At 39.2% G+C, this 27,998-nt stretch overlaps 2 protein-coding genes across 3 annotated transcripts in view; one reads left to right on the top strand and one right to left on the bottom strand.

The window, feature by feature from the left end:
• LOC121319518 (synapsin-3-like) overlaps nt 1-27,998 on the top strand; it is a 223,186-nt gene that overhangs the window by 118,597 nt on the left and 76,591 nt on the right. The gene's annotated exons all lie outside the window — the stretch shown is intronic.
• On the bottom strand, nt 620-19,688 carry LOC121319519 (metalloproteinase inhibitor 3-like). Its single transcript, XM_041257037.1, has 5 exons — nt 19,461-19,688; nt 6,202-6,284; nt 5,709-5,820; nt 4,076-4,197; nt 620-1,395 (listed from the first exon to the last, which is right to left on the bottom strand). The coding sequence occupies exons 1-5, from the start codon at nt 19,588-19,590 to the stop codon at nt 1,198-1,200; spliced, it is 645 nt and encodes a 214-aa protein (XP_041112971.1). The 5' UTR covers nt 19,591-19,688; the 3' UTR covers nt 620-1,197.

Consider the following 27,998-nt stretch of genomic DNA (forward strand, 5'->3'; position numbering starts at 1 on the left):
CATTTATTTCATGCCCTGTTGTACTTGGCTTATGTCACAGATATATATATATATATATATATATATATATATATATATATATATATATATATATATATATATATACATACACACACACACACACACACACACACATAATAAACCAGGCTTGATATCTATTTATAATCTATGTAGAACATGCTTTGTTGGGGTGTTACATTGAAGGCCAGTTTTTTTTTGCTTGTCACAAAAGTTCGGAATACATCATATTTTAACAGCTATTCGTAAAAAGGAGTCACCCAGCACACATTGTGCATGGTACAGAAAATAAAGGGGAACAGTAATAAATAGAAATGGCATTATCAGATACATTTATTTAATAAAAAATATATATATAAAACAAAACTCTCTATAAACTGCAGATAACAGCATTGTTCAATAACTTCTTAAATACTTTTTTTTTTCTTTTTGTCTGACACAAATGGGTGATGTGAAACAGTGGACTTCAGCCTTTGTAAAAATAGGTTCTACATGTTGTCTAGTCCCTTATAAAGGTTTACCACAGTATTTTGACATGGTATTTTTGCAGTTAACCCTGGTTTGCCATGTTTATTAATATTCTTTACCATACCATACAATGCTCACCTATGCTTTACCATGCTTTCACTATCATTATAACAGTATGCTTTTACTATGGGAAACTTTTATAAGGGTTGTACTTTAAAGTTGACAAACACTTGGTGAGGTTTATCAGATCCGTATGAACATATATTTAGACATCCAAATTTTTAACAGTTTTATCACAAAGAAAGTTAAGACCAACTTCAGGTATTAAAAAGGTAAACCCTAAAATAAAGTAGACTGACGTGTTGGTGAATATCGTTACCGGAGTAATCAGCCAAAACATTTCAAACATGTATTTTTTAATAAACGTTTTAAATATTGCTTTTATTTGTTTTAGCTAAAAAATAAAAAAGGCATTTTCTCATGTGAATTAAACTAAACTAAACAGGGGTTGAAGACCACTGTTGTAGAGCATATAAAACCTGCCTTAAAATTAAAATATTACAGTATGGCATAGATATAATTGAAGTGCTAATTCTGCAAGGAAACAACAGGCACTAATGTGTCACTGCATTGTCACATTGGATTAAGAGTCCCATTGACAACCCCCCCCCCTCCCCCTCTCTCTCTTTCTCTGTGTGCGGAAGGAGTCGCTCAAGGGTCAGTGGTGTTGATGATGGTTTTGTCAGGGGGTGCCCATCCTCTGTACCAGCTGCAGTACCCCTCTTTCTGCTGGATACAAGCATAGTGCCTGGACTGGTGCCCAGGGTAACCAATGTATGACAGCATATCCATCCATAAGCACTCATTCTTGGAAGTCACAAAGCAGGGCAGGGAATGGCAGGGCTTAATCTACAAATAAACAAGCAGGCTACAGTTGAAGCAGGAAGCAGTGTTAAAGCAGAGCCCAGATAATCACATCAAATAATCATATTTGTTAAAGTCGACAGGCCCTATCCCAAATTAATTGTTTAGTGTTTTAAAGTCTGTTTTGATTAATTTCATATACTTTATTTATTTTAGTTTGTTGTTGGCATCTGTCTAAGGGACTTGAATGAAAGGAAAATACAATTCTTAAACAGACACTTTTAACTGTGCTGTTTTAATTAGGGTCTTGGATTGTTTCCAGTCTTGTACTGCATGAAAAATGCAAAAATAAATCAATACTGCGTGTGAAGACCATTTAACATTTAAAATATACAGAGAAGTAAACTATAAACCCCGATTACCACTAATCTTGTACGATGAATTATGTGCTCAGTGAAGTATGTGTAGAAGGTAAAAACGGTAAGTGGAAATGACTGAGTGTACGAAAGAAGATCAAAGACATGGTTTTGACGCATGCATTATACCAAGCTTTGACCTACAGTATATTTAACCTGTGGTATCTATCATAAGATGATGGCTGGGTGATAAGCATAATGACCTGTGTATATGGGGTCTGTGGAGCCAGCAACATGTCTATTAAATGTAGATTTACGGCCTCTTCACAACTAGAAAGTGTTTAAGTTATCAAAGCAGACCTTAAACATTTAAATAATTAATTGTTGTAATGTTCTGGATAGGGCCTACCCACGGATTCAATTTTAATGACGGCTCCACTACTCTTGTAAAAATCACAAATTGTCTTTGCATCACAGCTGTTGCTGCTTCTGTTCAGTTTTTATTTTGGTCCTTTTTAGAGTAGCCGCACCATAACTGAAATTCAATCCTAAGGCCAGCGTTGCTGTAAAACAAATCTAAAACTGTATTATGCAATTAGGACAAGCATTTCATCGAGAATCATTTCCTGTTGAAATGGTTGACTTGTTTTATAACTACGTATCTTTCTTGCATTTCTGATTTATTTTATAAATGGAAGGTTTGCAGGTATAGAAGTGATCTTTATTGGGTCTGATTTGGAAAGACTTCCCAAGGAAAGGAGTACAAAATATGATTAGTCTTGTAGCTTTTTTTAATTACTTGTTTTTAAAAATAACCTTTCTTTGGTGAATTCGTAAAACCATGATCAATATACCACTTTAGTACCTGATTCTCTAGACAGTATGAAATGCTTTTGATTAAATAAAACTGTTAGTTTGCTTTGCCTGGCCTTTATTTTGTGTAAAGCTTAATTTTTGTTTGCATTTTAAGCTGAACTCCATGCCATTTAAAAAGAATTGCATCAAAGTGAAGTCCCCCTCCCCAATAAACTGCCAAATAGAGTATATATTTGTTGCTGATTTGCCTCAATAAAAGATTTCAACGTTCATGAGCTGGAACTGTACCATCAGCTACTCTGCAGGTAATTCAATTTGCATGAATTAGCAGGGCTGAATTCAAAAGGAATTGCTTCAGAACTCAGAGGAAGTGTATACAATATTCAGGTGTTATTCCTGTGGTATTCAGTAGGAATTCATTATGAATTTGCGACCATTATTTAAAAATATTACCATTTTTTTTTTTTATATTAGACATATGAGTGAGCAAAGGACTACTTAAAAAGGGTCTAAAAGAGGCTAAATGAGTAGCTTTGTGTTTCCGCTTGTTTAAGGCTTTGGCATTGGCTTACATTAAATAAGTGTCTGCTCATGAATGTTTATTTTACAGTCTGTCTGCACTGCAAACATCTAAAGAAAAGGAATCTCACCCCCCTCCAACAAAGTAAAACTATACTGAAATGGTTGCATTGCCACACTACGGTCCATTTCGAACTGCAATCAGAAAGCTTTGTCAAGGTACTGAAGTATAAAAACACGAAGGAGAAACAGAAAGCTGTTTGTATTCTACATTTATAGGTCATAACCTTTCTAGTACCTATTCATCCAAAAACATTTTAAAAAATTGGCATCCTAGGAGGCTCAAAATTATTCCATTATTAAATTGTGAAAGTTAGATATTCCTTCTGCACCGAATTAGAATCTTATTTATTTATTTTTTTACTGTGCAAGGATAACAGACTCTATTTGCAGTCAATCTAATATCGAAAGAGACCATTTTTCATAAAGCAACTCATTTAGCAAAACAAGTTTTGATTCAAAGTATAAGCCAAAGTTAAGTTACATTTCTATTATTATAATTGTTTTCTCCCCGTGCATGCTTTTGGAATGTTCAAAGAATCCTGTTGGCTTTTTGAATACAAAAAATGAAAGCTTTTTGCATCTGAAAAATTTCTCTTGCTGTAGTAGAATTGGGGATGCTCTGTGCAAAACTCTTCCCGACTGTCAATCTACTTATTTTTCTAAACTGCTGACGACCTCAGCACACGTGCAGCCAGACTGTAAAAGGAATATTTATGACTCGAGTCTGAAAGAGGAGCGGGTAGCTTGTGAAGAGAAATGGGTTTGTAACCTTTGTTACATGACACAGAAAATAAATACAAAATAATAATTTAAAAAAAAAAAACATTTAGTATGGAGGCATGCTAATAAAACCCCTGCAGAGTTCATAAGTTATTGCTGTGTTTGAGCACACCGTCTTGACTTGCAGACCTCTGTCTCATGCTCTGATTGGCACTGCCAGTCCGTTTATAGGCAGAGCAGGGCAGACTCACCCTGCAGTTGCAGCCCAGCTGGTAGCGGTGGTTCAGGCCTTTCCTCTGAGACAGCGTCAGCTTCTCCCACTTCTCGTTGAAGTTGCACAGTCCGGTGTACACCTTCCCATCAAACACTCTCCCTGCGGGGGACATGAGATACGAGGAGTCAGCTTCTGCAACCTTGCACTGGCTCATTTTTTGTTGCTGTCATTTTTGATGGAACTTCTGCCATGTTTCCACCTGCACCATGAAACTCAGTCTCATTCCAGTCTTAAAGTGGGGCTGCCTACTGCAGGTTCTATTTGTAGTCTGCAATCTGCAATCCAGTCTGCAATCAGACATTAAGGAAAAGCCACCTGTGTTCATTGACTGGATGCACTCTAAAGAACATTATGAATGGATACACTCTAAAGAACATTATGAATGGATACACTCTAAAGAACATTATGAATGGAAACACTCTAAAGAACATTATGATTGGGTGCACTCTAAAGAACAGGGTTCTAGAACAGAGCGGGGTTCTAGAACCTAGGTACACAAGAAGTAAAGACCTAAACAGTTGCACTCTTCAGACCTGCCCCAGTATTGATCTGAAGAGACCCCTGCTGTTTAAACTGTTGGACTGGTTCCGTCTTTTTCAGCTTGCATGTTTTTCGTGTTTCATTACACTGAACAGTTTGGCAGTCTCAGTGATTAAAGGTCGATTGTACCATACATGGTGCCTGCTGCTTGTTTCTCTACACCCTCATTGCCCTTCAGTGACTGGTCCTTCAAATGAGTGACCACCCAGCCCTGTAATTACTGCATTAGCCCTCCTTCGCACAGGAATGTGTGCAATGGGTCTGATGCTGCAGCAGTGGTTCAGGGCTGTTTTATTTCTGGTTAGGTAATTCTATTCGGTACTATCTGAAACAAGTGTGCTAATGACGATTTGAATAAATACTGTTAAGAATCGAGCCTGTGATATATAATCATATTAATTTCTTTATATTATTCTGTTAATGGAAAATCATGAAACACATCCCCTTCATTCAGCCTGCTGCTCCAGTCATGCAATGAATACAGGAGACCCCCCCCCCCCCGTGACTTTGCGCTTATGTGGGCCAGTGTTATTAAGCTGACTGTTATTAATCAACTTTTACTGCCAGTCATGTGCCCTGTTCATAGCTCGAAATGAACTCTGGCTTGGCGTATGTAAGGTTCATAGCCTTGAGCAGTGCTGAATAGATTATCTGCTGATTGGCTTTTAACAGCACCTATAAAACTGACATCCAAGTCCTGCTGCTCTCAAAGGACGTTTGTGTTCTATTAATGGAGACGGTTTTCTAATGGTTTATCATACAAGGCAGGGGCCCAACCATGCAGCAGGTGCTGTTCTTCTTTTAAAAATAGTTTGCTGTGATGGACCTCATGCTTTCCTTGAAGTTCTCGTTCACTTCTGTACTGAGACCACAGTGCTGTGGAATCGCTAGAGCACTCTGCACTGCTGCTGTGGAAAGGGTGCCTGGCTTCGTTAGTCCCTGTGAAATGTGGAATTCTGTTGTTTTTAAGGGTTTCTCAGGGAGGCACAGCTGTTAACTTACTGCTATACCATCTCAGGTGTTTATAGCCAGTTTCAGTACCTGGAGTGAACACCTTGAACAGAGCTCACCTGTGATGAGGTACTGGTACTTGTTCACCTCGAACTTCACGCCACACAGGTTCTCAGATGCATCGGTGTAGATGTGCTGAACATGCTGCATCTTATTAAACCCCTTGTACATCTGAAAACACAGAGACAGCATTGACAGGAAACCAAGACATTGAAGACATGGACACTTCCAGTACCACGCTGGTCTCCAAATTCTTAGCAGCTGAAATATTTAAACAAATTAGCAAACAGATTGGGACTGATGTCACACATCTAATTCCACTTGTAATCTGAGCTGGATTCAGACCCAATGGGATAGACATGAAAGGCCAGTGTGTTTCACCTAGTGATAGGCGTATTGGCCAGGTGTTGTTTCATCACTTTGTCATGCAGCAACAGTGCACCTTTTCATTTTCTGTTCTTGTATCAGACGCTGGCACCATTTCATCCATTTTGAGAAAATGGTAAAGTTTGGGTAAACTGTACAAAGAAGTTTTCAGACTCCGATGCTTACTTTCATCTGTTTGACAGTGTAGCGCATTGTTCCAAATGCTCTGTCCTTCAGCAGCTTCTTGCCAACCACCTTGGCTCTGATTACTGAATCAACAGAGAGAAAACACACAAATCTGTAGTCAGACATTTTATCCAAATAAAAAAAACAAATAATCTGTTCTCTAGAACTTGTTGTGGTTTAAACGTTTAGAATTCTTCATTGACATTCCTATCTTTAGATCTACACTGTCAGTGATATTCTAAGTGTAGCTGCTGCTAATTGGTTCCAGTTGGGATGTGACTTATCAGAATGATTCTAACAGGTATTTTAAATAGTTTTGGAAATCTAGCCCTGCGAGTGTTAAGGATGAACCATATATGTTAAACAATATCATCTACTGTTGTACAAAATCCCCTCATTCTTTATGTTAAAATCTAAAGCTGGATCACAGAAACTTTAGCCCATGAAATGCCAGGCAGTTTTAGGGTCACTTTTTGGGGGTGACATTTTTGGGGGTCACAGTATCTACTGTAAATAAGCTTCATTTGAGCTGCATTAGGCTTCTTAAACGTCTGAATCAAAGTGTTACTGTGAAGGCCTACACAAATTATCTAAGCACTGAAACTTTAAACAGCCCCGCTGTTGGAGTCCTGGGAGACGTGTTTGTTTTCATTGGAGTCCTGGGAGACGTGCTTGTTTTCATAGCCTCTGTGTGCAAGGGGTGTGAGGTGGCCAGCGTCATGCCTGATTGCCTTTATGCACCCTCTGTTTTTTATACAAGACACCTGTTGTCTCTCTGCTGTTCAGGGAAAGGGGGTTACATTAAGACCTCCTGTATTACAGCTCAGGTTTCTACCGATACAGATTCTCCACAATGACATAACTGTTAATTGTGGTAATAGCATAGCCAGTGTAGCAGTGCAGTGGAAGTATGACAAAGTATAGGCCACCGTGTTCAAAGCACAGAGCACAAAGGCCTTTTATGGTATACTGTAAGATTAGGGAAAAACTTTACTATGGGAATATTTCATTATGGGTTGTTCATTAACATTTTCTTAAGTCAGTGGCTGACCTTGATCAATCACTTAATACTGTTACAAAAGAATCTGAAAGCGCTGTTCAAAACCTATGTACAGTTACGCTTGAAAAATTATGGAAAGATTTACAGACTGTTGTATATTAGTGTTTTGTAATATTTGTGTTTCATGATATTGTTGCAGTATATGTTGCTTTTTACTCTGCATTTCAATGGAAAAATTGCTTAGAATCTACCAGATGAAAGTCTGAACCCCACCCCCAACCCGCTATGCTCCCAAAAACTCTACAATGTCTGCTGACCCTTCTGTGCAGCGTTCAGCAATCTAAACAGAGCCCGGCTCCAGTGAAAAAAAACTAAAGTTTTGTAACACCAAGTGAAATCTTATCTTCCCTGTGCGGTCTCATAACAATCTGCACAGCCCTCACCCCCACAGTCCCCTAGGCGGAAAGGCTTGCCAAAGTCATTTGTTTCATGTCATTGTGGATTGCAGGTCAAGCCCTTTGAGGTCTAACTGTACCCTGTCCCACGGGGGAGCAGGTGGGGGATGAAGGCCCTTTAATTATTTAAGATCACAGCCCTTTAAGACCCTCAAACAGAGTGGTTCCCTTGCCAATACAAGTCAGCGATCATATGTAAAAGTGACACTCATTTCCCATTCATCAGAAATAAAGAACAGTGTATGTTACAATCATTCGTCTCGCGTTCGTGAGAAACTAGTAACCTACACCTTTCTATAGAAGAAACGAGAGGTGTTAGCAGGCATTCCATTAATATCTGATTTAGATGTCAATTGTGTTGTGCCTGAACACCCATTAAGCATTTAATTGGTAACCACAGGCATTTATAGCAATTAGGGTTAAAGTCAAAATACAATACGTGTGGTACTGATGGGTTGCAAGATGTACAATAAGATCAAACGATCATTAATGATGGACTGTTCTGTTAAATGAGGGGAGTGTGTATTCATACCATCTGGTGGACTATATGGAGTCTTGGTTCTCCATCACAATACACACATTCAGTACTTGTATTACAGGATGATATATAATTAATTGTGTAAAAATAAGAAAAACCTAATAGAGCCCCTTTCTTTCCTGAAGTAATCCCCCCCATCTCTTTTGATACAGCACTTGAGACAGGCAGCCCATGCAGCTATTATATACAGCGGTGAAAATCTTATAATTAAAGCACAGAAAACTGTGGGAAAGCATGTTAAGTGCACAGGCTACGCATGGCAAACTGGTATGGCATTGCTCTAATCCGTAGCAGGCTGTTTTTCAACAAATGTATTTGATTTTATATTTTATTAGATTTTTTCAGACAGGGACACATAATTCCTAAGCTTGTGCTGGCAACTGTTCCTGAGCAGACGTTTACGAGTGCTATAGAGCCCTCTACACCAGAACTGTGTCCTCTAACAGGCAGGCCTCCTGCTGCCACGCTAGTAACCAGAACAAAGTGCTGTTGGCTGCCTGCAGAAGGAATGCCAGCTATTTAGCAGATCATCAATCTTGCTTGGCTGGCACCCTCTCTGCCCTCTTTCAGTTGAGCTGCAGTGTGAGTCCCACAGACTAACAGGATTGAATTGAAGGCAGGCTGGGTGGCACTGATAATGCTGTGCCAGTGTAAGATCTGCAGCAACCCACATGGAAAAAACAATATACATTGAGTTGTATGTAAAGCGCATTATGCCACACATTTATGGGAATGTAACATGTGAGCCTAGATTTCATATACTGTGCTACAACCATGCTAGCTGACCTCATGGAAAAATAGTGAAATGTTGAAAACAAATAAGTTGAGAGTCCTTATGCAGTAAAGTATAGCACAGTTTACTGGCAACAGGATCTGAATGGGAATTAACCAAATTCATGAATTATCCTGAAATAACAGGGATGGAAATAAGATCCCCATAGCATAGCAGTTTGATTCATTCCTAGTTTTCCTATGAGTTTCATAAGGCACACCTGAGCTTGTTACCTGTACTCCGTGGCTTACAAAGCTTGTAGTAAAACCTGGAATGGGTGAAACTGCTATGAAATGTGAGTCTTTGTTCCATCCCTAAATAACAAGGGAGCACTGTACTGTATGTATTTATATGAAACATTCAAATACATAATCTGGAACAACTGCAATAAGCAGCAGCCATGCTTTTGACCCTGACATGAATCGTCTGTAATATATAAAAGCTACATCTCCCAGTTGCATGGGCCAGACAGCAGATCTGGCTGACTTAGAGTCTTATCACCTTGACTGAACAGTGTAGCTGGAGCAGGTTTGGGATCTCAGCATGAATTGAGGAGTAGTGTTAAGAGCATATCGCATCTCATTCAGGTTGATGAATGTTGTAATGAAGCAAGGGGCTATTAGCTAGGAAGCTTGTTTCAGTATGAGAGTTGAAAGAAAATTCCTTTTTTTATTCTCCAAGGACTACACTTATAGACACTGATTTTATCTTTAAAAAATGACTGCATATAACTTGCAGCTTTGTGTCACTTGTATACACACATTTCTCTTATATAATGCACACCTCATATCCCACCAGTAGTAAATGTAAGCACATGCCAGGGATATGGTTATGGTTATGGGTGATGGTGAAATACTCTCTGGTGAATTAAGTATATACCACATGGTTATAATATATTTTAGCGTACCTTGCTATTCTTTACAATGCTTCCACTGTGCTTTATTAGACTTTGCTAAGCTGTTACTATGGGAAGCATTTATAAGGTTTGTGACTTGTGTTTATCCAAAATGTACCTTGTCATGTTACCACAAAGAAAGTGAATGGAAAATAGATTATACTCATCATATAACAGTGCGTAAATTACTTTCACAGTTTTCTTTGTTAAATGTCTACCCTGCTCCTGCTGCATGCAGTGTAGCCACACTACATGTGCACCACTGAGTAATTTTAAAGAGAAAAGGAACCGTAAACAGTGAGCAACAAATGAGATTACTGTAATTCTGCTTAAGCATGTGTTATCAAATATCAGTCGCAGACAAGCAGTCTTCCTAGTGCAACTGTCCTCATGTTGCATTAGAAGAAGAACTGTATTGTACTGCACTGGTACTATTACAGGTACTACTTGTAACCCTTATTAGAGCTACATTGCTGCTCTACTACTAAAGCCCGTAGTCACTACTGCAGAGATATGTATTAGTATTTAATACTTGAGGGTGCCAAGCACTATGCTATTTATTAGCAGTAGCTAGCCATTCAGTAAAATCCAAGTCAGCTTCTAATATTACTGATCACCACTGAGCATTGCTTGATTTGATTACTATGTTCAATGAAAAAGTACGGTGCCTGTGTTTGTCTCCAGCATGATTTTTTAAAAAGTATATCAAATGTACAGAATTCTTCAGTTTGGTAAATGCACAATAACATTCATGTGCCACATACGCACTAACAAACTGTGATTCTCAGAAGGTAGTCAATTAGTGAGGGAACAATACCTGTGAACTCTGTTCCATTCATGTAAAGGTTAACCCAAGACACTACTTCAATGTTTTGTTTTGTTTTTCTCAATTAAACGGCAACCTGTGGAACAATGGCAAAGATTATAAAGAAGGACGTAAAAAACACTATCAAAATGTAATTTGAAGCAAATGGCTTTTCATTGTCACAGAGTAGACAGGAGTTAAGAGAACTTAAAAGAGCCAACTCCTCATTCCTTATATTCACTACTAATAGCTGGAAAATGAACACCACAGCCAAACTGACCTGGCAGGAGAGGGTGCATTGCTGATGCCTGCCTGGCCGCTAAGCCTCACTGAATCTCCTGAACACCCCCTGTTTCCACAGTACCTGCAGCAGCACTTGCTTCCAGAGATGCAGCTGGGTGTGATTTTCACCTGCTCGTCTCAAAGCCGCGGCGCAAGGCTGTGGGAATAGGGCTGCACCTGGATGATTAATGTGGAATTTCCTTCCAAGTGGGCATTTTTCAGGCTTTTGGCGGCTCTCGAGACTTGAAAGGGCGGTGCATGCATTTTAGACATTACTTCTCCTCTATAACAGGGGACTGGGAAAGCAGGAATCAGAAAGGTAACCACATGTGTATTCTAGTGTATTTAACACCCATCAAAATAACAAGCCCTGTTGGCCAAGAAAGCAGAGGCCCCCTTAATGCGATATCCAGATTCGCAATTATTTTGGAGCAGTTTCCTCCTCTGTTCCACACTCTCCACACACTCAGGGGACCCCAACAGCAGTCCACTCCCTCCTTATACTCTGCTTACAGACCAGCTCAAAATGAAGACCCCGTTCAATATAATGCATGCTTTTTACTTTACACATGAAAAAAAAAATATATATATATATATATATATATATATATATATATATATATATATATATATAAAACTAATTGAGGGGATTCTTTTGAAGAACAAACCAAAATACAACTGCATTGCCAAACTTGAGTTTATTATTAAAACAAATGGGAGTAAACAGTTAGTGCAAATACCCATTGTAAGAGTAGAGATTGAAGTCTTGACCCCTGGCATGTCTCATTAAGAGCTTGTGGCTTGGACAGGATTGGAGTCTGGATCTTATTCAATTGCTCAGTTAGCACAAGACAGGCTTTCACCCTGTTGAAATGATGTGCTTATGCATAGTACTGGTACAAGGAACCAATGGCCTAAAGGCTTTACTGAATGTACCACAACTTCCCATAAACAACTGACACCTTCCACATCACTGCTGGCCTCTTATTTAAAACAGCTGTTGAGAGTTTGTGCATTCCCCCTGGGTATCAAACCACTATTGTGAGGAAAACAATGAACTTGGAGCGGTGTGGAGTTTTTTTGTCCATAAAAGTAGGTCAGAGAAGTAGGTTATCAATCACAGTGCCGTCAAGGATAATTTACCACTGTTGACAACATTTAAAAAACAGGCTGTAAGAATGTAATGGATCCCCTGTATGTGTGTCTCTTCAATAACTACCATGGTAAAACTTTTAAGGAACTACTTGATCACCCACAGCTATTTGATAAGCCCAGATTACTTACTAGAGCATTTTACAGCACTGGAGAATCACCCTTGGATTGTATTGTCCTCGTATCCATAGTAATTACTGGGACTACCCCTAAAAATGGTTGCTGCAATCCAAGGTGACTGCTGTAAAATCCTCTAAAATGTGGTCCATCCCAGCATGGTATATACAATGACCAAATCAATGGTTTAGTCAAGTAGGTGAATTCAGTTACACAGACATGTGGTATAACAATTTTATTCTGCACTTTGAAAACTATTATGGTGACCCTCACATCAGTGTATGCACATGTGCAGTATAATAAGAGCCAAGATACATTAAAATGTGATAGTGCTTCATTGCTATAGTGCTGAAAGCAAATACTGTATGTGCTCATTAAGCATCATCCACTACCCAAATAAAACCTCATAATGTGATCATTTTTGTGTATCACAGGAAGGCAGGTTTTCTATTGGTTGAATGATGAGCAAAGGGAATGCAATTTATTACAATATACAGTTGATTCAATTAACCAGGTGATTCTATTAAGCAGTGTTCACTGTAGTATACTCTTGCACATACAGCAAACAGACAATGCCGATTCTGTCAAGTAAGTAAGTAAGCAGTAATGGTATAAAGAACGTCTGACTTTTGTAACCAACTCACAGGGTTTTCATTTGTGTGATTTGAATTTAAAGGGCAATATTGTAATTGGGAGCCAGTGGGTGAGATTCAATTGGATTAAAAGTCCCAGCGAGGCTGTGTCTGTCTGTGGAATGGCTGTTAATGCAGGGCTCTTGTGTGTGTGTGTGTGTGTGTGTGTGTGTGTGTGTGTGTGTGTGTGTGTGTGTGTGTGTGTGTGTGTGTGTGTGTGTGTGTGTTTTTCTTTGTGTGTGTGTTTATGTTTGAATAACCCTGTGCACTGTGTGGAAATGCAGGTGGATGAAGTCCAGAACCTCTGTGCTTCAGAGCTGCAGTGCGGGGAGCAGCAGCTGCCCATTTCGTTGGGTTGAAGGGAGTCTAGCTGGAAGTGATGGCAATCAGGGCAGTGTCTGATCAGACGGAAGCAGATTGCAATACTGCCAGATTACTTTGTTGAGTATACTATACTGTACGCTCAGGTGTAAGCAGGAGTTCCTTTGTAAAAATAATCTTATAATTAAGGAGTGATGACACTGCTGTTAAGAATGCTAATTTTTTTGGAGTTTAAAAAGGGATCTTCAGCTGTCAGCTTACTGAAAGATTAACACCATTGTTTTCCTTCCTTACTAGTGTGTATTATTATCATAAAGTAGACTGGGAGGTGCGCACCCTTTAGTTGGGTCTCAAGGATATAAATCTTCAGAATATTGCATGGGTAATGTGTGGGTTTAGGCAGTGCCAAGCCTGGTGCGTAGATATGCAGCAGTCTGTGAGGGGTGTTGCTTTTCTCCCAGCATGGGCAAAGTATCTACAAAACTGTACGAGGAAAGAGGTTCACCACATGAGAACTCTACTGGGTGAACTGATAAGAACACCAGGATTAAGTGGGATGAACTGACCCATGTTGTTCCCCTGTTCTGTGGTGGTGTTAAATCAAACTACCAGACATTATAAATCACATGCAAGAAATATACCAGTTGTGACAGATACAGATTTGTCATAATCCCTGTGCATATTATCCTGTATACACATCCCATCCTGTGAATGGAATTTGAAACACTGGACCCAAATCTTATTTGCATTTTTTTTTTCCTGAAGGAAGCAATTCTAGAAACAAATTAACAACTTGGACTACTTGCAAGCCCCCCAGATCAAATGCCTGTGCTGTTTATTTTTGGGCTGTTTATTGTGTACAACAGGTGTGAGGCTGACGATTTGGAGCGGCAAGCTTTGAGAATCAATGTGCAACACCTGTAAACAATACCTGCTTACTAGATGTCACTGTCTCTAGCAAATAGAGACACTTTCCTGATCTAGCCTGCACTATATGTGTCTATGGTGACTCTGGCAAGTAGAGCTGGAGAGCTGATCCTGAATTCAGGTAAAAGCACCCTCACACAGAGCATATTGAAAAGTAAACACAATATTAGGATAGTTTCAGTAAGAACCGCTCACAATGACAGTAAACATCAAAATGGGTCAAAACTACATGTTTCACCGCTTTCAGTTTGAGTCATTTCTGACCAGCTGAGCTGTGATTGAGTGGGACAGAGATACTGGTGTACAAATTTCAACAATAGGGAAGTGTCAGGTATGATTGATGCCTGTTTTATTTACTCTGATTTTCCTTAGCTTAGAAATCTCAGCCCATTTCATGTTTCAATAAAGAACTTGAGACATTTGAGAGTGATTTGTAATGGTAATTTGTGAGTGAAAAACAAAAGTAAATAAACAAACCAATATAGCATAGAATAACCAGATGTCTTGTGCCTGTTTGAACCCTAAGATGAAACTATGCCTGCCTTTGTAATAGGCTCCAGACAGAGCAGAAGCCAGTTTCTCTGTTTGAATGGGTGCCTCTTGCTGATAAGGATGTTTATATGCCAATTAAAAGCACAAAACTACAACACTGGCAGAACAAGCAAGGGAAATATTGGAAGATCCTGGGTGCAGATATATTATAGTATAAATAAGGTGCTACTCTCTGGAGAGAAAGGAGGGGGAATAAATTCTGTAACTGCAAAGACTTCTGCTCTTCCCCAGTTCAAACAACTTTCTTCAGCTTTGGTTTGCTACATCCCCTGGCTCCAGTTGTACTCGATGAAGACATCAGAGTCATGAAGGGCTTGTGCAATCCATGTACAGCATGAATAATTCCCCATACTGTTTTTCGTCGATAGGACTAAGATTGCTTAAATACACAGTCAAGTCTGTATGAGAGACCAGCTGTATAGAAAGACTGTCTCTTGGCACCCCTGTGATGAAAACCAATGTAAATACAGTTAGATCCAATACAGCAGTAAAAAAAACTAAGAGCTGGACCCACCACATGCACACACAGACACAGGCACACAGACACACACACACACACACACAGACACACACTCACACTCACTGGAATGGACACGCGCCCAAGCTGACCTAATAATTAAAGATCCTTTCATGGCTGTAAATACAAAATGAAAGCTTAGTAACATGGAAATCACCATGCACTCTTAAACATAAACATACATGCATTCATGCATACACACACATGCATACCGTACACACTTACATATGCACCTGTAACCCCCAGATTCTAGATAACTGTAAAAATACAGTGCAGACTCCTCCATGTACCCTCAGATTGCCTTACACTCAGTAACCGGTGCTAAAGAAATTCCTTAGAAAGTTTCAAGACAATTCAGATGCCTCCAGTGCATTCCTGGTAACATACTGTGCCAACGAAGGAGACTTCTGCCTGTCTCCCAAGAACCAATTATCTTCAGGACAGGTTCAGCCAATTGTGTTAATTTCAACTTGTTGTAATAACGGAAAAACCTCTTTCATCTAATATACCATATAGAACCTGCATCTGTGTGTGTGTGTGTGTGTGTGTGTGTGTGTGTGTGTGTGTGTGTGTGTGTGTGTGTGTGTGTGTGTGTGTGTGTGTGTGTGTGTGTGTGCCCTGCTTATACCCCCAAACAGCAATACAATAGTATTTTCTCCGGACCAGTAAGATGACCTCTTTCCCAGTACCAGGTTCAGCCAAACCGTGATCGCGATCCCCCTTAAACATGCGAGTGTTGGTACGTTCTCCCTTGGTACAGTGGAAGGAGGGGGGTGGAGTGTGAATTAGAAACCACTTCCAGGGGCTCTGTGAGTCTGACAAATGCTCCTGATTTGCACTGGGCTGTTACTTGACAATTTAATAGTGAGATTATAGTAACCCAGAGTGACACTGAAGCTGCTAGCGAGGAATTTGGAGCATGAAAGGATTCCAAAAAACAAACCTCACAACTGCATCAGGATTCAACATGCCCCCAGTGTAATTAAACTATTTCAAATATTAATTAAACTCCTGTTTGCCAAGATTAGTGCTTCCACCTCATGGCACTGAAATGAGAAGCACGCAAACCACGCTCGTTATCAGGCTTAAGGATTATGGAGGCATCCATACAAATGTTTCATTGGATCGGCTAATGCAGACTTCAGAAGCCTGGCAATAAGAACTCAGCATCCTGTATTAAAGGTCATATCTTACTGTGTATAAAGCTACAGCTATATGTTGGAAGGCCCTTGTTTGGATTCAATGAAACTTCGCGTTTGCAGTTTTTGGTAGCGTCTTGGAAAACATAATCCCTCAATTTGTTTCTCCAATACACTTGGGATAGATTCAGTGCTAGATTCTTATAGTGACTGTGTGTTTAACATGTGGAACTCTAGTTATGTCTGATATTTTGTTAGAACATTTGTGAGCAATATACACAAACACCCTGATAGCCACAGCACTCACTGATACACACACACACCCAAACACACAGACCAGACACACACACACACACAAACACACACACACACAGGTGCTCACACAGAGCAAAACACCCCAGCTCGGGGAACAAGTTCTTCACAAGTCATCTGTGTTTTCACAGGACAGGATGACCTTGAACAAAGTTCCTTCTGTCTGTGGGGCTGTGCAGCTTTAGATTTTATGTAACTTGCAAATTGCTGAGTAGACTGGCATTCTGCAGCAATTAGAAGCACTGGATCAAAAAGAATGAAAGCGATCATGTGATTTTTGTTTTTGGAAAACAAGCCCAGTTTATTAAGGAGAGGCATGCTGAAGGATTTAGAATTGGCAGCGTACGCATTGACGCCTCTTCTATTTTTACTCCACTTACCGTGCTATAGTGGTCAGGAGATGAAAGGTATACATCCCCAGGTCAGGATCTGGTATGAAAAGTAAAACTGTCCTCTCCCTGCTTCTCTAATAGCACTCGAGCCAGCTATCTCAGCACTGCCAAGTCAACTGTGTAACCTGGTTCTCACATTGGCCACTTCAAAAGCATGCCCATGAACTTCAATGGGTCCGTCAGCATTCCTCCTCCCTCCACTAAAGTGGCTGACCTTGAAGGACAGCTATCCAAGTATACAGCTGTGAGGAGCTGTGTGGTGTAATTTCAAATTCAAACGACTTACAGTACTAACATTTCAGGATCTTCATTATAAGAGAAGGGAATACTTTACAGAGTATTTACCGTATCTACTGTACCTAGGAAAGATTAAACAGACATGTCCACGAGAGCTAAAACATCAATCTCTACAGCGTGTCTCTCTTTTATTAACCCTTTAGCTGCAAGCACAGAGCATGGCAGCTTCGTGTTGCATTTTGGGGGTGGGGGTGGGGGGTGGGTTATGTTATGTCTTTGCTGCCGTAAGTTTGCTGTAGTCTTTGTTTGTATTATCTTGCTTTTGTTCAGCAGTCTAGATGGAGATTTATTAAGGATTGTGTTAAAGGCAGAATGCCATAGAAAGTTCAAAAATTTTTCAGGATGATGATATATTGATGTATTTTAAAAACTGGAGTAAAACCCCAGCTGATTGTCTGTCAACTGGTTTCACAGCTCCTAATAAGAACTGGTATTGGACTACTATATGTGAAACCAACCTAAATTGTATGGTCTTTCTTTAAATGTTAATGTTGTATAGAGGGTAAAATAGGATTTTTCTGTCTATGGCTATTGTGGACCACAATTTGATCCCTAAAATTAACTCCACAGAACTCCTTGTTACTAGTTTTGAAACATTAAATGTAATTTTTTCTTCTCACAAACAGTACAAGTCCGTACAACTGCAGAGAAATCATGCCCAGTGTAACAGGTGTTGGATCTATTAAATTAACTCTGCTTCAGTTCAACAGTTAGAGTTGCTTTACCTCATTTTTAGGAATACTACTGGGCTGCGCTGCACTGTGCCACAGCTGAAAGTTGCTAAATAGGCAATACAAGTAGGCACTACTACAAATGGGCACTACTACAGGCCTATTCCTGTAACCTCTGTAGAGCTGTTACCACACATGGTTGTGAAACTCCTGCAAGTTAAAGAGCAATAAAATACCTTGCCAGCTACTGCTCCTGCCTGTGCTGTTTTATAGCTCAGCAAGAGGCCATTTCTCCTCCAAAACACTACTGTACATTGAGGTTGGTTTCCATGGAGACCAGTTTACGATGTCGCTCCTTGATATCTAAGTCCACTGTTTGACACAAGGTGAAGCGATACATACAGCAGTCTAATAGATCATGTAACACTTTTAAAATTAAATAAATGTTTTATTTATAGTTAGAAACATTTATCTAAAATGCAATTGCTAGTTTTTTTTTATTTATTTTTTATTTTTTATCAAACAAATATTGCAAAAACAAAAAACAAAAAACACCCTTATAAAATGATACAGTGGTACAGTAATGTTAAAAGCATGGAGAAGATTTGGGTGGCATCAAACCGCATATTCCATATTAACCCTAAAATTAACTTTTAATAATATTGTTATAGAAAGCTCTCTGGTTTTAAAACTCCAATATCTTGTGGAAGTATAGAACAAACGCTGATTGCAGCATATCAGGAGAAACTGTTTACCTTCTGTCTAACTATGCAAAAAACAAAAAAAAAGAACACATCTTCCATCCAGTTTACTTGCCACATTCTCTGTATAGCGTGTTCGATTCCTGAGCAAAACTTCCACACAACGCAACAAAAGGCTCAGCAGATCTGTCTAAAGTCTGAACCATTAAAAATAAGGTCACACTTTATTTTAAGGGTCACTCTGTTAGTTGACTGACTGTTACTAACACGTTAACAAATGCTTTTGTTAATGGTAAGTTTATATATTGTATAGTAACCTATTTATAAGGTCATTAAAAAGTCCAAATAAAACTGTAAAGCAAGCATCAGGGACTGACCACTTCCAAGACAACAATATCAATGGGCTTATTAAATCTGTTTAAAGATGAGTTTATAAATAGGTTACAATGTATACCTATTAACACAAAATGAACAGCATTTGTTAAGCTTGTTAACAGTTAGTAAGTTCCCTTTAAGCGTTACCATAACAAGTGCAAGATTGAGTCCAGTATCCAAAGGTTACACTGATGAAGGCATTAGCCAAAATGTCTGTTTTCAAGACTTCTCCGAGTGCGTTTACCTCATTCTTTTAGTTTAGACACCTTGTCAAAACTGGGGGTTTCTTCAGATTTACCCAAAACTCTACTGCTTGAACAATCTAAACAACTCAAGCTTTTACAATGCACTGGCCCACAGGAACAGACCTGCATGTTAAAACAGAAGAATTAAAAAGTGTTTCTTACCTATGTCAGAATTGCAGTAGGCTTCCTGGGGATGTGACAAGGCACAGGAGCAAGCCTCAGCCACATCATTGAGTCTGAAGCTGCACAGCACCACAAGGAAACTGAACAACGTGTGCACAAATACCGACATTCTCCTTTGCGGGGGGAAAAAAAAAAAACAAGAAGTTTCAAGGGAAAGCTGATGTGTCTCTGTCTCTCTCTGTCTCTGACTGCTCTTTGCACTCTCCTCTGTCTCACTGCTACACTTTACAAATTAGATATACTCTCCCTGCTGTGACATAAAAAGACAGACACTCCCCTTTACACAGCATGGCCGGCCAATCAGGGAGAGCCATGATGTTATTTTAATGACTGCAGTGTTGAACCTGAGAACTCATTTACTTTTCTTTGTCACTTTATATATATTGGAATATGGACACATGGAGAAACATCACTTGTACAGCAAATTATATCCACCCTAACATTTCAGTGGATTTAAGGGATACAAAATCTCCCATTGGCTTCTTAGACACCTTGGTTAAACTTGATCAAGGATCTATTAAAACAGATCTGTATTCGAAACTTACTGATATGCATCAGTGCCTACATATGTCATCTGCACATCCTGTATATACTAAAAGAGCAATTGATAAATATGTTCTGATGAAAATGACTAAAAAAACAGAAAGGAATTAAAAATAAATATTAAGATTGAGGATATAAAAAACAAACTCAATAGGAATTAACTACCTGATTATAAGAAAAGGGAGGAGGGGGTTAACAGAGTACCATTAATAATGACATATTCTAAATTATTACCTAACAGTTCAAAAATTGTTTGGAAATATTTACGTATACTTCATAGCTTTAGAAAGAATTCAAATTTTGCTGATATTTTAGTCCACAGTAAACATAAAGGAATCAAAAATACTTTAAGGGACATTGAAACAAGTAAAAGCACATGTAAAGTGTTTAAATATATTGGAAAAGATAAAAGCGAAATCGCGAATAAAGAAATCTTCAGTCATAAAAATCCGTCATGTAAACATAGCAACCTTGTATACGGTATATTATAATGAAATTTATAGGAGAGATAGGTACATCATTACATAAAAGAATACAGAACCACCTATCAAATAAAAGTACTAAAAATATAAAATGAACCAATATTTCAGCAGTTTATATGGAACAGACACACCATGGATGAGCTGAAGTTTGTGGTTTTAGAACAAATACAATTAGACAATGTACAATATAGAAGAATAAAAGAAAATAAATGGATAAATAGACTAGACACCATGATGCCTGAAGGTTTAATTAGAAAGGAACACCAGGTCGTTAGCTATATAGTGAATGACATCACAAAGACATTAGATTTAAAGAGAAATAAATGTGTGGTTACCATGGCATCAAAATCCTATAAATACCTCCAATGTTTGTTTTCAAATGCACTTTCCCTTAAACATATCAAAACATTGGGAAGTTGGCTCTTTAAGCAAAAAAACTTGAAAAAAAAAAAAAAAAATATATATATATATATATATATATATATATATATATATATATATATATATATATATATATATATATATGTGTGTGTGTGTGTGTGTGTGTGTCATCTATAATAAAATGTATTCTGGTGCACTTTCACAGCTTCATAAAATCACATGCCTAAAAGCAAGTCTTCTTGCATGCAATTTGCAAGACCATCTGCTGGGTTGTTACTGCTCTTAATTTAAACACTGTGTGTAAGTTTGCAGTGGCTTGGCAAGACTGAAGAAAATGACTTCTTATGTAATCTACATTTTCATGGTACTTCATTTCTTACCTATGAGCGTTGCTGTTTTCTAGTGTTGTTTCTGTATAGATCATGATTTGCTAGTTTTATTAGCTTCCAACAGCAAATGTTGAGGGGGATATCTAAGTGGGACTAAAAAAAAAAGTCTGTGTGTTTTATTTTATGTTATTTTTGTAAGTTTCAGAAAATTGTAACCTATGTGTGACTCAACGTGTGAACTCAGGGTCTCCCAGTCCCACTGCAGCTGTAAAAACAGAGAAACAGCCCCAATGGAAATACAGCTTTCAAACACAGCTACCCGGGATCACTGAGCCAGAGATAAGGGGGCAAGTGACATCCCTACACAGTGAGTCTGTGGCCTTGCCAGGAATCTCGCTTCCTACAGATACCATGGCAACCAACCCCTATAAAAAGAACATGGGAAAACATTGTCTTCAGTTTTTATTTTCCAAATTCAAGGCCCTCCCTTATGCGATGCTATCCTGGACAGTTTGAATTTGAGTGCAGTTCAAAAATGAAAAAGAAGGGAAGGGCGCTAAGGAGCGTAAGAATAATATTATGTCACAAATATATCTGTTTCAGTAAATGATGACATCCCTAAGGAATGCTCTGAGATCAGGTTATGTTTCATATTAGAGTCTGCTGCTGTTTACTTGCTCCCCATTAATATGAACCACTTGCTTTTTTCATGTATTCATACGTTACACTGCAAACATAACCTTTGTTTGAGTGTAACTGTGTTATATTTCTAGCCAAGACTGAACAATAAATGATCCCTGTATAGCATGACTGAGATGGGGGTCCTACCCCCACTCTGGGGAAGTACATACAGTACCATGTACAGTAGAAGTGGGCATACAGTAATACAGCCCTTGAATTCTGCCTTTATAAAAGCTTACAACAGTATTTTTGCTCTTTTATGATACTTTTCCCAGCGTTATGCTATGCGTAACTCTGGTTTACCATGTTTTTTTAAATGCTTTACCATACCTGTCTGGACTCTACAATACTTGCCTACGCTTTACTTTGTTTTCACCTTGCTTTATAAAATTTTGCAGTGCTTTTATTATAGGGAACTTTTATGAGCATGTTACTGTGATCCAGTGTGCTATGTATTGTAGCAGATTTCTTTCTAAGCTTATTTTTATCAACAGATCCTGCGTAATCAACAGCACTCCCAATATTTTAGAAGTCCAATCAGCAACCACATTTCCAAGTTGAATATCAACACTTTATTTCTCAAAAGCAAGAAGCAAAATATGGCTTCAAATACAATTAGAACATGCATTTGAATATTTTTATACATAGTAATATAATGCATACATTGAGGAAGACTAAGACGTTCACATTTTTCATTACATTATTCCAGTTCTCATGACAGAAGTTTAGCAGCGTTTCTGGGTAGCTAGCTGCGTATAGGATGAGGCTTGAAATAGGGTGTCGGAGTGATGAATCATTCAATAAATATTCAATTCAGGCTTGAAAAATAAAAGCCATGGCTATGAGTATTTGAATTATCAATAATTTGTTGCATCTGTGCCTGTGAAATAGTAGTGTGGTAGATACACTACCATCCTGCTTACTGCATTCCAATCAGATTGACTGAAAGAACAATCGAAATCCAACGCAACAGTAAGTTTGGATTGCTGTAACCCTAACATGTATTGTGTAGGAAAAAAAATGGTAAACTGTAATAGTGAATTCTTCTCAACCCCTTTTCCCATTAGTTAAACCAACATGATTATAGTCAATAGCCTTAATTGAAGTTGCTTGCTGTACCCAAGTTCTTCTGTGAGATGGAGCTGCATTATCAACTCCTTTTTTAAATCAATTCATTTTTTAAATAAATGCCAGTTCCCTTTTCATCAAATTAGAATTGGAATTGGAAATTGTATTTTAAAAGGAATTGACCCCAACCCTTGTGGTCACGTATCTCTGCAGGCTCCCCCCACTGAATCAGTCACATAGTCATGACACATATTCTTAATAGATATCCATGGAGAATTGTGTGGGGAATCCATGGAAATTTCCAGGATCAAGTAAACATTTTCTTGGGTTAGAAGGCGAACACAGGGAAAATTCCACCTCACCGCCCACCCCCTTGTGTGCGTTTGTTTGAACAGATCAGGCGGGGGTTGATCTGTGCACTGAAGCCCCCTGCCTGCATGTTTCAGTGGCCACTGGCAAGGATTTCAACATGTGCCCTCCACAATATTACTAATTCTCTGCTGTTGACCCCAGACAAAGCTCCACTTACATGGCTGAGGTAGATCCCACTGCTCAGACTGCATTTGCTCTGCATGAGTTGCACCCACTACCAAACTCCAGATTCACTCAGATGATGGTCGTTTTGGTTCTGTGCAGTGGTTAAAAGAGAGCTGCTGCTGTAAGCTGGTGGAGATTTCTGCCTCCCATACACTGTAGATCTCTTACAGTGCCTATAGAAAGTCTACACCCCCTTTCAAAATGTTTACCTTTTTGTTGCCTTATAGCCTGGAATTAAAATGCATTAAAAAAAAAAGGGTTTTGTTTTTTTTTTAATATACACATCATACCCACAACTTCCAAGTGAAGAAAATATTCTAGAAATTTGTAGAAAATTAATAAAAAATAAAAACTGAAATAGCTTGGTTGGCTAAGCGTCCACCCACCTTGTAATAGCAATCCTAAATTAGCTCAGGTGTAACTAATTGCCTTCAAAAACACACACCAAGTTAAGTGGCCTCCACCTGTGTTAAATCGCAGTGATTCACATGATTTCAGGATAAATTCAGCAGTCCCTGTAGGTTCCCTCTGCTGGGTAGTGCATTTGAAAGTAAAGACTCAACCATGAGCACCAAGGTGCTTTCAAAAGAATTCCGGGACAAAGTTGTTGAAAGACACAGATCAGGGGATGAGTATAAAAAAATATCCCTTGGAGCATGGTCTCAACGATTATTAAGAAGTGGAAGTTGTATGGCACCACCAAGATCCTCCTTAGATCAGGCCGTCCCTCCAAACTGGATGACTGAGCAAGAAGGAGATTGATCAGAGAGACTACCAAGAGGCCAATGGCAACTTTGCAAGAGCTACAGGCTTTTATGGCCAAGACTGGTCAAAGTGTGCATGTGACAACAATATCCCGAGTACTCCACAAATCTGGCCTGTCTGGTAGGGTGGCAAGAAGGAAGCTATTACTCAAGAAAGCCTATATTGAATCCCTTTTGAAGTGGTATCCTGTCAATTTGTCATCCACTTTTCATCACCAACAATTCATCACCAGCGACAATTCATCACGGACAATAACTCACCGATTAGGGTTAGGGTTAAGGTTATGGTTAGGGTTACAAGCGCCGCACCGGTCATTTTCACCTGTAGCATTTTAAATAGCTGGGATATGATAATGTACCCTCTGTGATGAATTGTCGCTAGTGATGAATTGTTGGTGATGATTTGTTTGTGATGAATTGTTGGTGGTAAATTGTCATAGACCCGCTTGAAGAATGCAAAAAAACACTCAGGAGATTCTGTAGCATGTGGCAAAAAGTTTTGTGGCCTGACAAAACTAAAATGGAACTTTTTGGCCTAAATGCAAAGCGTTATGTTTGGCGCAAACACAGTGCATCACCAAAAGAACACCATCCCTACTGTGAAGCATGGTGGTGGCAGCATCATGTTATGGGGATGTTTCTCATCGGCAGGGACTGGGGCACTTGTCAGGATAGAAGTGAAAATGAATGGAGCAAAGTGCAGAGAAGTCCTTGAGGAAAACCTGCTGCCCTCTGCAAGAAAGCGGAAACTGGGACGGAAGTTCACCTTTCAGCATGACAACGACCCAAAGCAATCCTCCGTCAATCCTGCTGTCAAACCAGTTCACAAGCTGTTTCATCTGCATTCCCCAGGCACTGGACCAGCAGGGGGAGTAGAAGCGCAGTGAGGTGATCTACTGAATCACCAGACGATTGCTCCTTTCTGATGTAAGGCTTGGGTGTTCATTTTTGACATACAATAAGAACATAAGAAAAGTTTAGGAACGAGAAAAGGCCATTCAGTCCATCAAGGCGTGTCCCTAGTAACTGTCCCTTTATAACTCTCTGTCTAAAAAAGTGCTTCCTTCTGTTCAAAACTTACTTTTACTCAGTCATGTGTTGGTTTCACTTTATCGAGACCATTTATGATTTTATAGACTTCAATCAAGTCCCCACTTTCCCTTCTTTTTTCTAAGCTGAAGATATTTAATAGTTTTAACCTGTCTTCATGACATGTCATTAAGTCCTGGGGTCAGCCTCATTGCCCTTCTCTGTACCTCTGTACCGGGTGCAGAGCAAAAGGGACAGTGCTGCTGTTATTTGCTTACAGGTCTCTTTCACATTTCTCTCTTCACGTGTCATATATTACTTATTTTCTATCCTGCACTAAACAAGTGCTTTTACTAGGTGAGTCAGTGTGGGCCAATGAGCGCAACCTGCTACTGAGCCCCTCTCAAGCAGATCCTGCCAAACTGTGCCAAAACAGATGGTGTTTTTGTGATGTTGGCTACCAGTACCCACCAGGGATAAAGGCATGACAGGCGAGTTTGTAAACTTGCAGGGTCACACACGTCATCACCAGCCTGGTCTGGAATTGCACTGATGTAGCTACTGCAGCAGGGGCCCAGAAAAAAATAGTGTCAAACCCAAGAAATCTAACTTGTGGCTATGGGGGGTTGCACAGCTGTTTAAATAAATTGAGGAACAAAAAACAGGAGAAGAGAGCTGTCCACCAAGCTATGTGTGATCCACAACCGCTGTCCTGTCTCCTGGGCCCAGTGGATTGTGAGACACACTGAAACTGCATAGCTCCAACATGACAAAGAGAGACAGGAAATTCCTTTGGTTTACTTCAAAAGACAACCTGCTGAATAACAGTGAAAGTGAAAACCAATGCATTTTTTTGATATTCTCTGGGGTGTTTGGATGGGGCCAGATTAGGAAGCTTTCCTGAAACTCATTCAGGATCTGATTCATAAAGCTTCGATCACAGCACAGGAAGCTTCTGTGAATCAAATGATTCTGTAGTGAAACAATGGGGAGTTATATTTATAGAATGCCTGCAAGTACATTTTTTAAACTAGATAAACCGTGGTTTGCTTATTTATTTCTTATTTTGACATCTGAAGTACATTATTTTGGAACAGAAAAAAATTAGGATCTAATTACAGATGGACAATTTTCAGGGTCTATATCGAGGGGTCCGAAATCTTAACACTTAAGCTGAGGGAACACAAAGCCACTTTTTCAGGAATAGCGGCTTGAAACCTGGTTTCAGGAGACCGGCAGACCTAGTTTGAGGCAACTTTGCTGTATCAAGCCCCAAGTCCCCTTGGTGTGCTGTGCCATCGCCCGAAACCTAGTCTCCTGAAACCAATTTCCAAGTCACAAAGTGTCTCCGTGTTCCCTCAGCTTTACAGACAATCCACCCACACATATGCTTGTTTGTAGTGTTCATGAGCACTTTACTTTCCCTCCAATATAGTGTATATGTACCATTCTAAAGTCCACAGGAGCCTGGGGATCAACACTATAATGGAAGTCACAGGGGCTAAAGCAAATACTCCGCCATTGAAAGTGTACATTGTTTACTTTGTTTAAACTTTGTCCTCATAAGGTAGATTTTGTCGTTTATTTTAACCCATTGAGCACCTTAAACGAGGCCACACACAGTTGGGCTCTACTGAGTTTTATTTACCTCCAGGGGGTATTTTGTTAACCCCCTTGTCAATCTGACTAAATACCAACAGTTTTGCATCACTTTATAGAATTAACTAAATTTGCATCATAAAGTCGAATGAAACCTGCTAAATAATGTTATGTTGATATATTGATTTGTAGTTTTCCATATACTTGACAATGACAATTTAATATGACATTTTGAAATATAACATGAAATTTCTTGTTTCCCCTGTCCTGCAATACATTATGTGCTTCATATGAAACATTCTGTCTTATGAGGCTAGATTTATAAAAAAAAAATTGAAACTTTATTAATGCAATTGACGCCTGCCCAGTTCAAAGTACACAGACCCATGAAGACTGGCTGTAGGCTGACAGGGTGCAGACATTTCCCACACAGTTTCCTAGTATGGCGGCAGTGGGCTGTGTTTAAAGGGGACAGTAAAATGCCTTCTAGAAGGCTGTGAGGTCACAGGGGAGAGGAATTCCTTTGCGAGTGGGTGTCAGACTGTCCCCTGAGCAAGCTTTGTGTACAGGAAGGCGGAGGAGCTGTCTGGGGAATAATGATAAAAGCTATAGGGAAGCATCGAAGGGAGACATACAGCCTGTGATTCACTTTGCACAGGGCTGTGAAACGAGCTCATTCAGTCATGTAATAGCATTGCTGTGTCCTCCATATTCCGAAAGTCATGTCTCAACTCGTGTCAAGGGTTAGCGTCCCATGTGGAACAGATCTGTATGAATCATATTGGTATTTTTTTTTTTTTTTTGGCTCAGTTGTATCAGATGCAAAGGTCTTTTGTTTGTACATGTGTATGTATTTTTGTACATACTTTTTTTGCAGATGGACAGCATCTGAGTTTATCTGGGGTTGAGGGATTCTGAGAACTGCTGAATCAAATAACTGTACAGATGGGAATCTCAGTGTGGGCTGTAACTCTGTACTAACAAAATACAGTCAGCTGCACTGGGTATGTGAACACAAAAAAGCTGTAGTCTTTGGTATCTTCTTTATCTGTGTTTATTGTTTAAACCATAAAATCAGAAACCATGTGTATACAGGATGTAACA

This window comes from Polyodon spathula, chromosome 8, assembly GCF_017654505.1.
Source record: "Polyodon spathula isolate WHYD16114869_AA chromosome 8, ASM1765450v1, whole genome shotgun sequence".
Lineage (NCBI taxonomy): Eukaryota > Metazoa > Chordata > Actinopteri > Acipenseriformes > Polyodontidae > Polyodon > Polyodon spathula.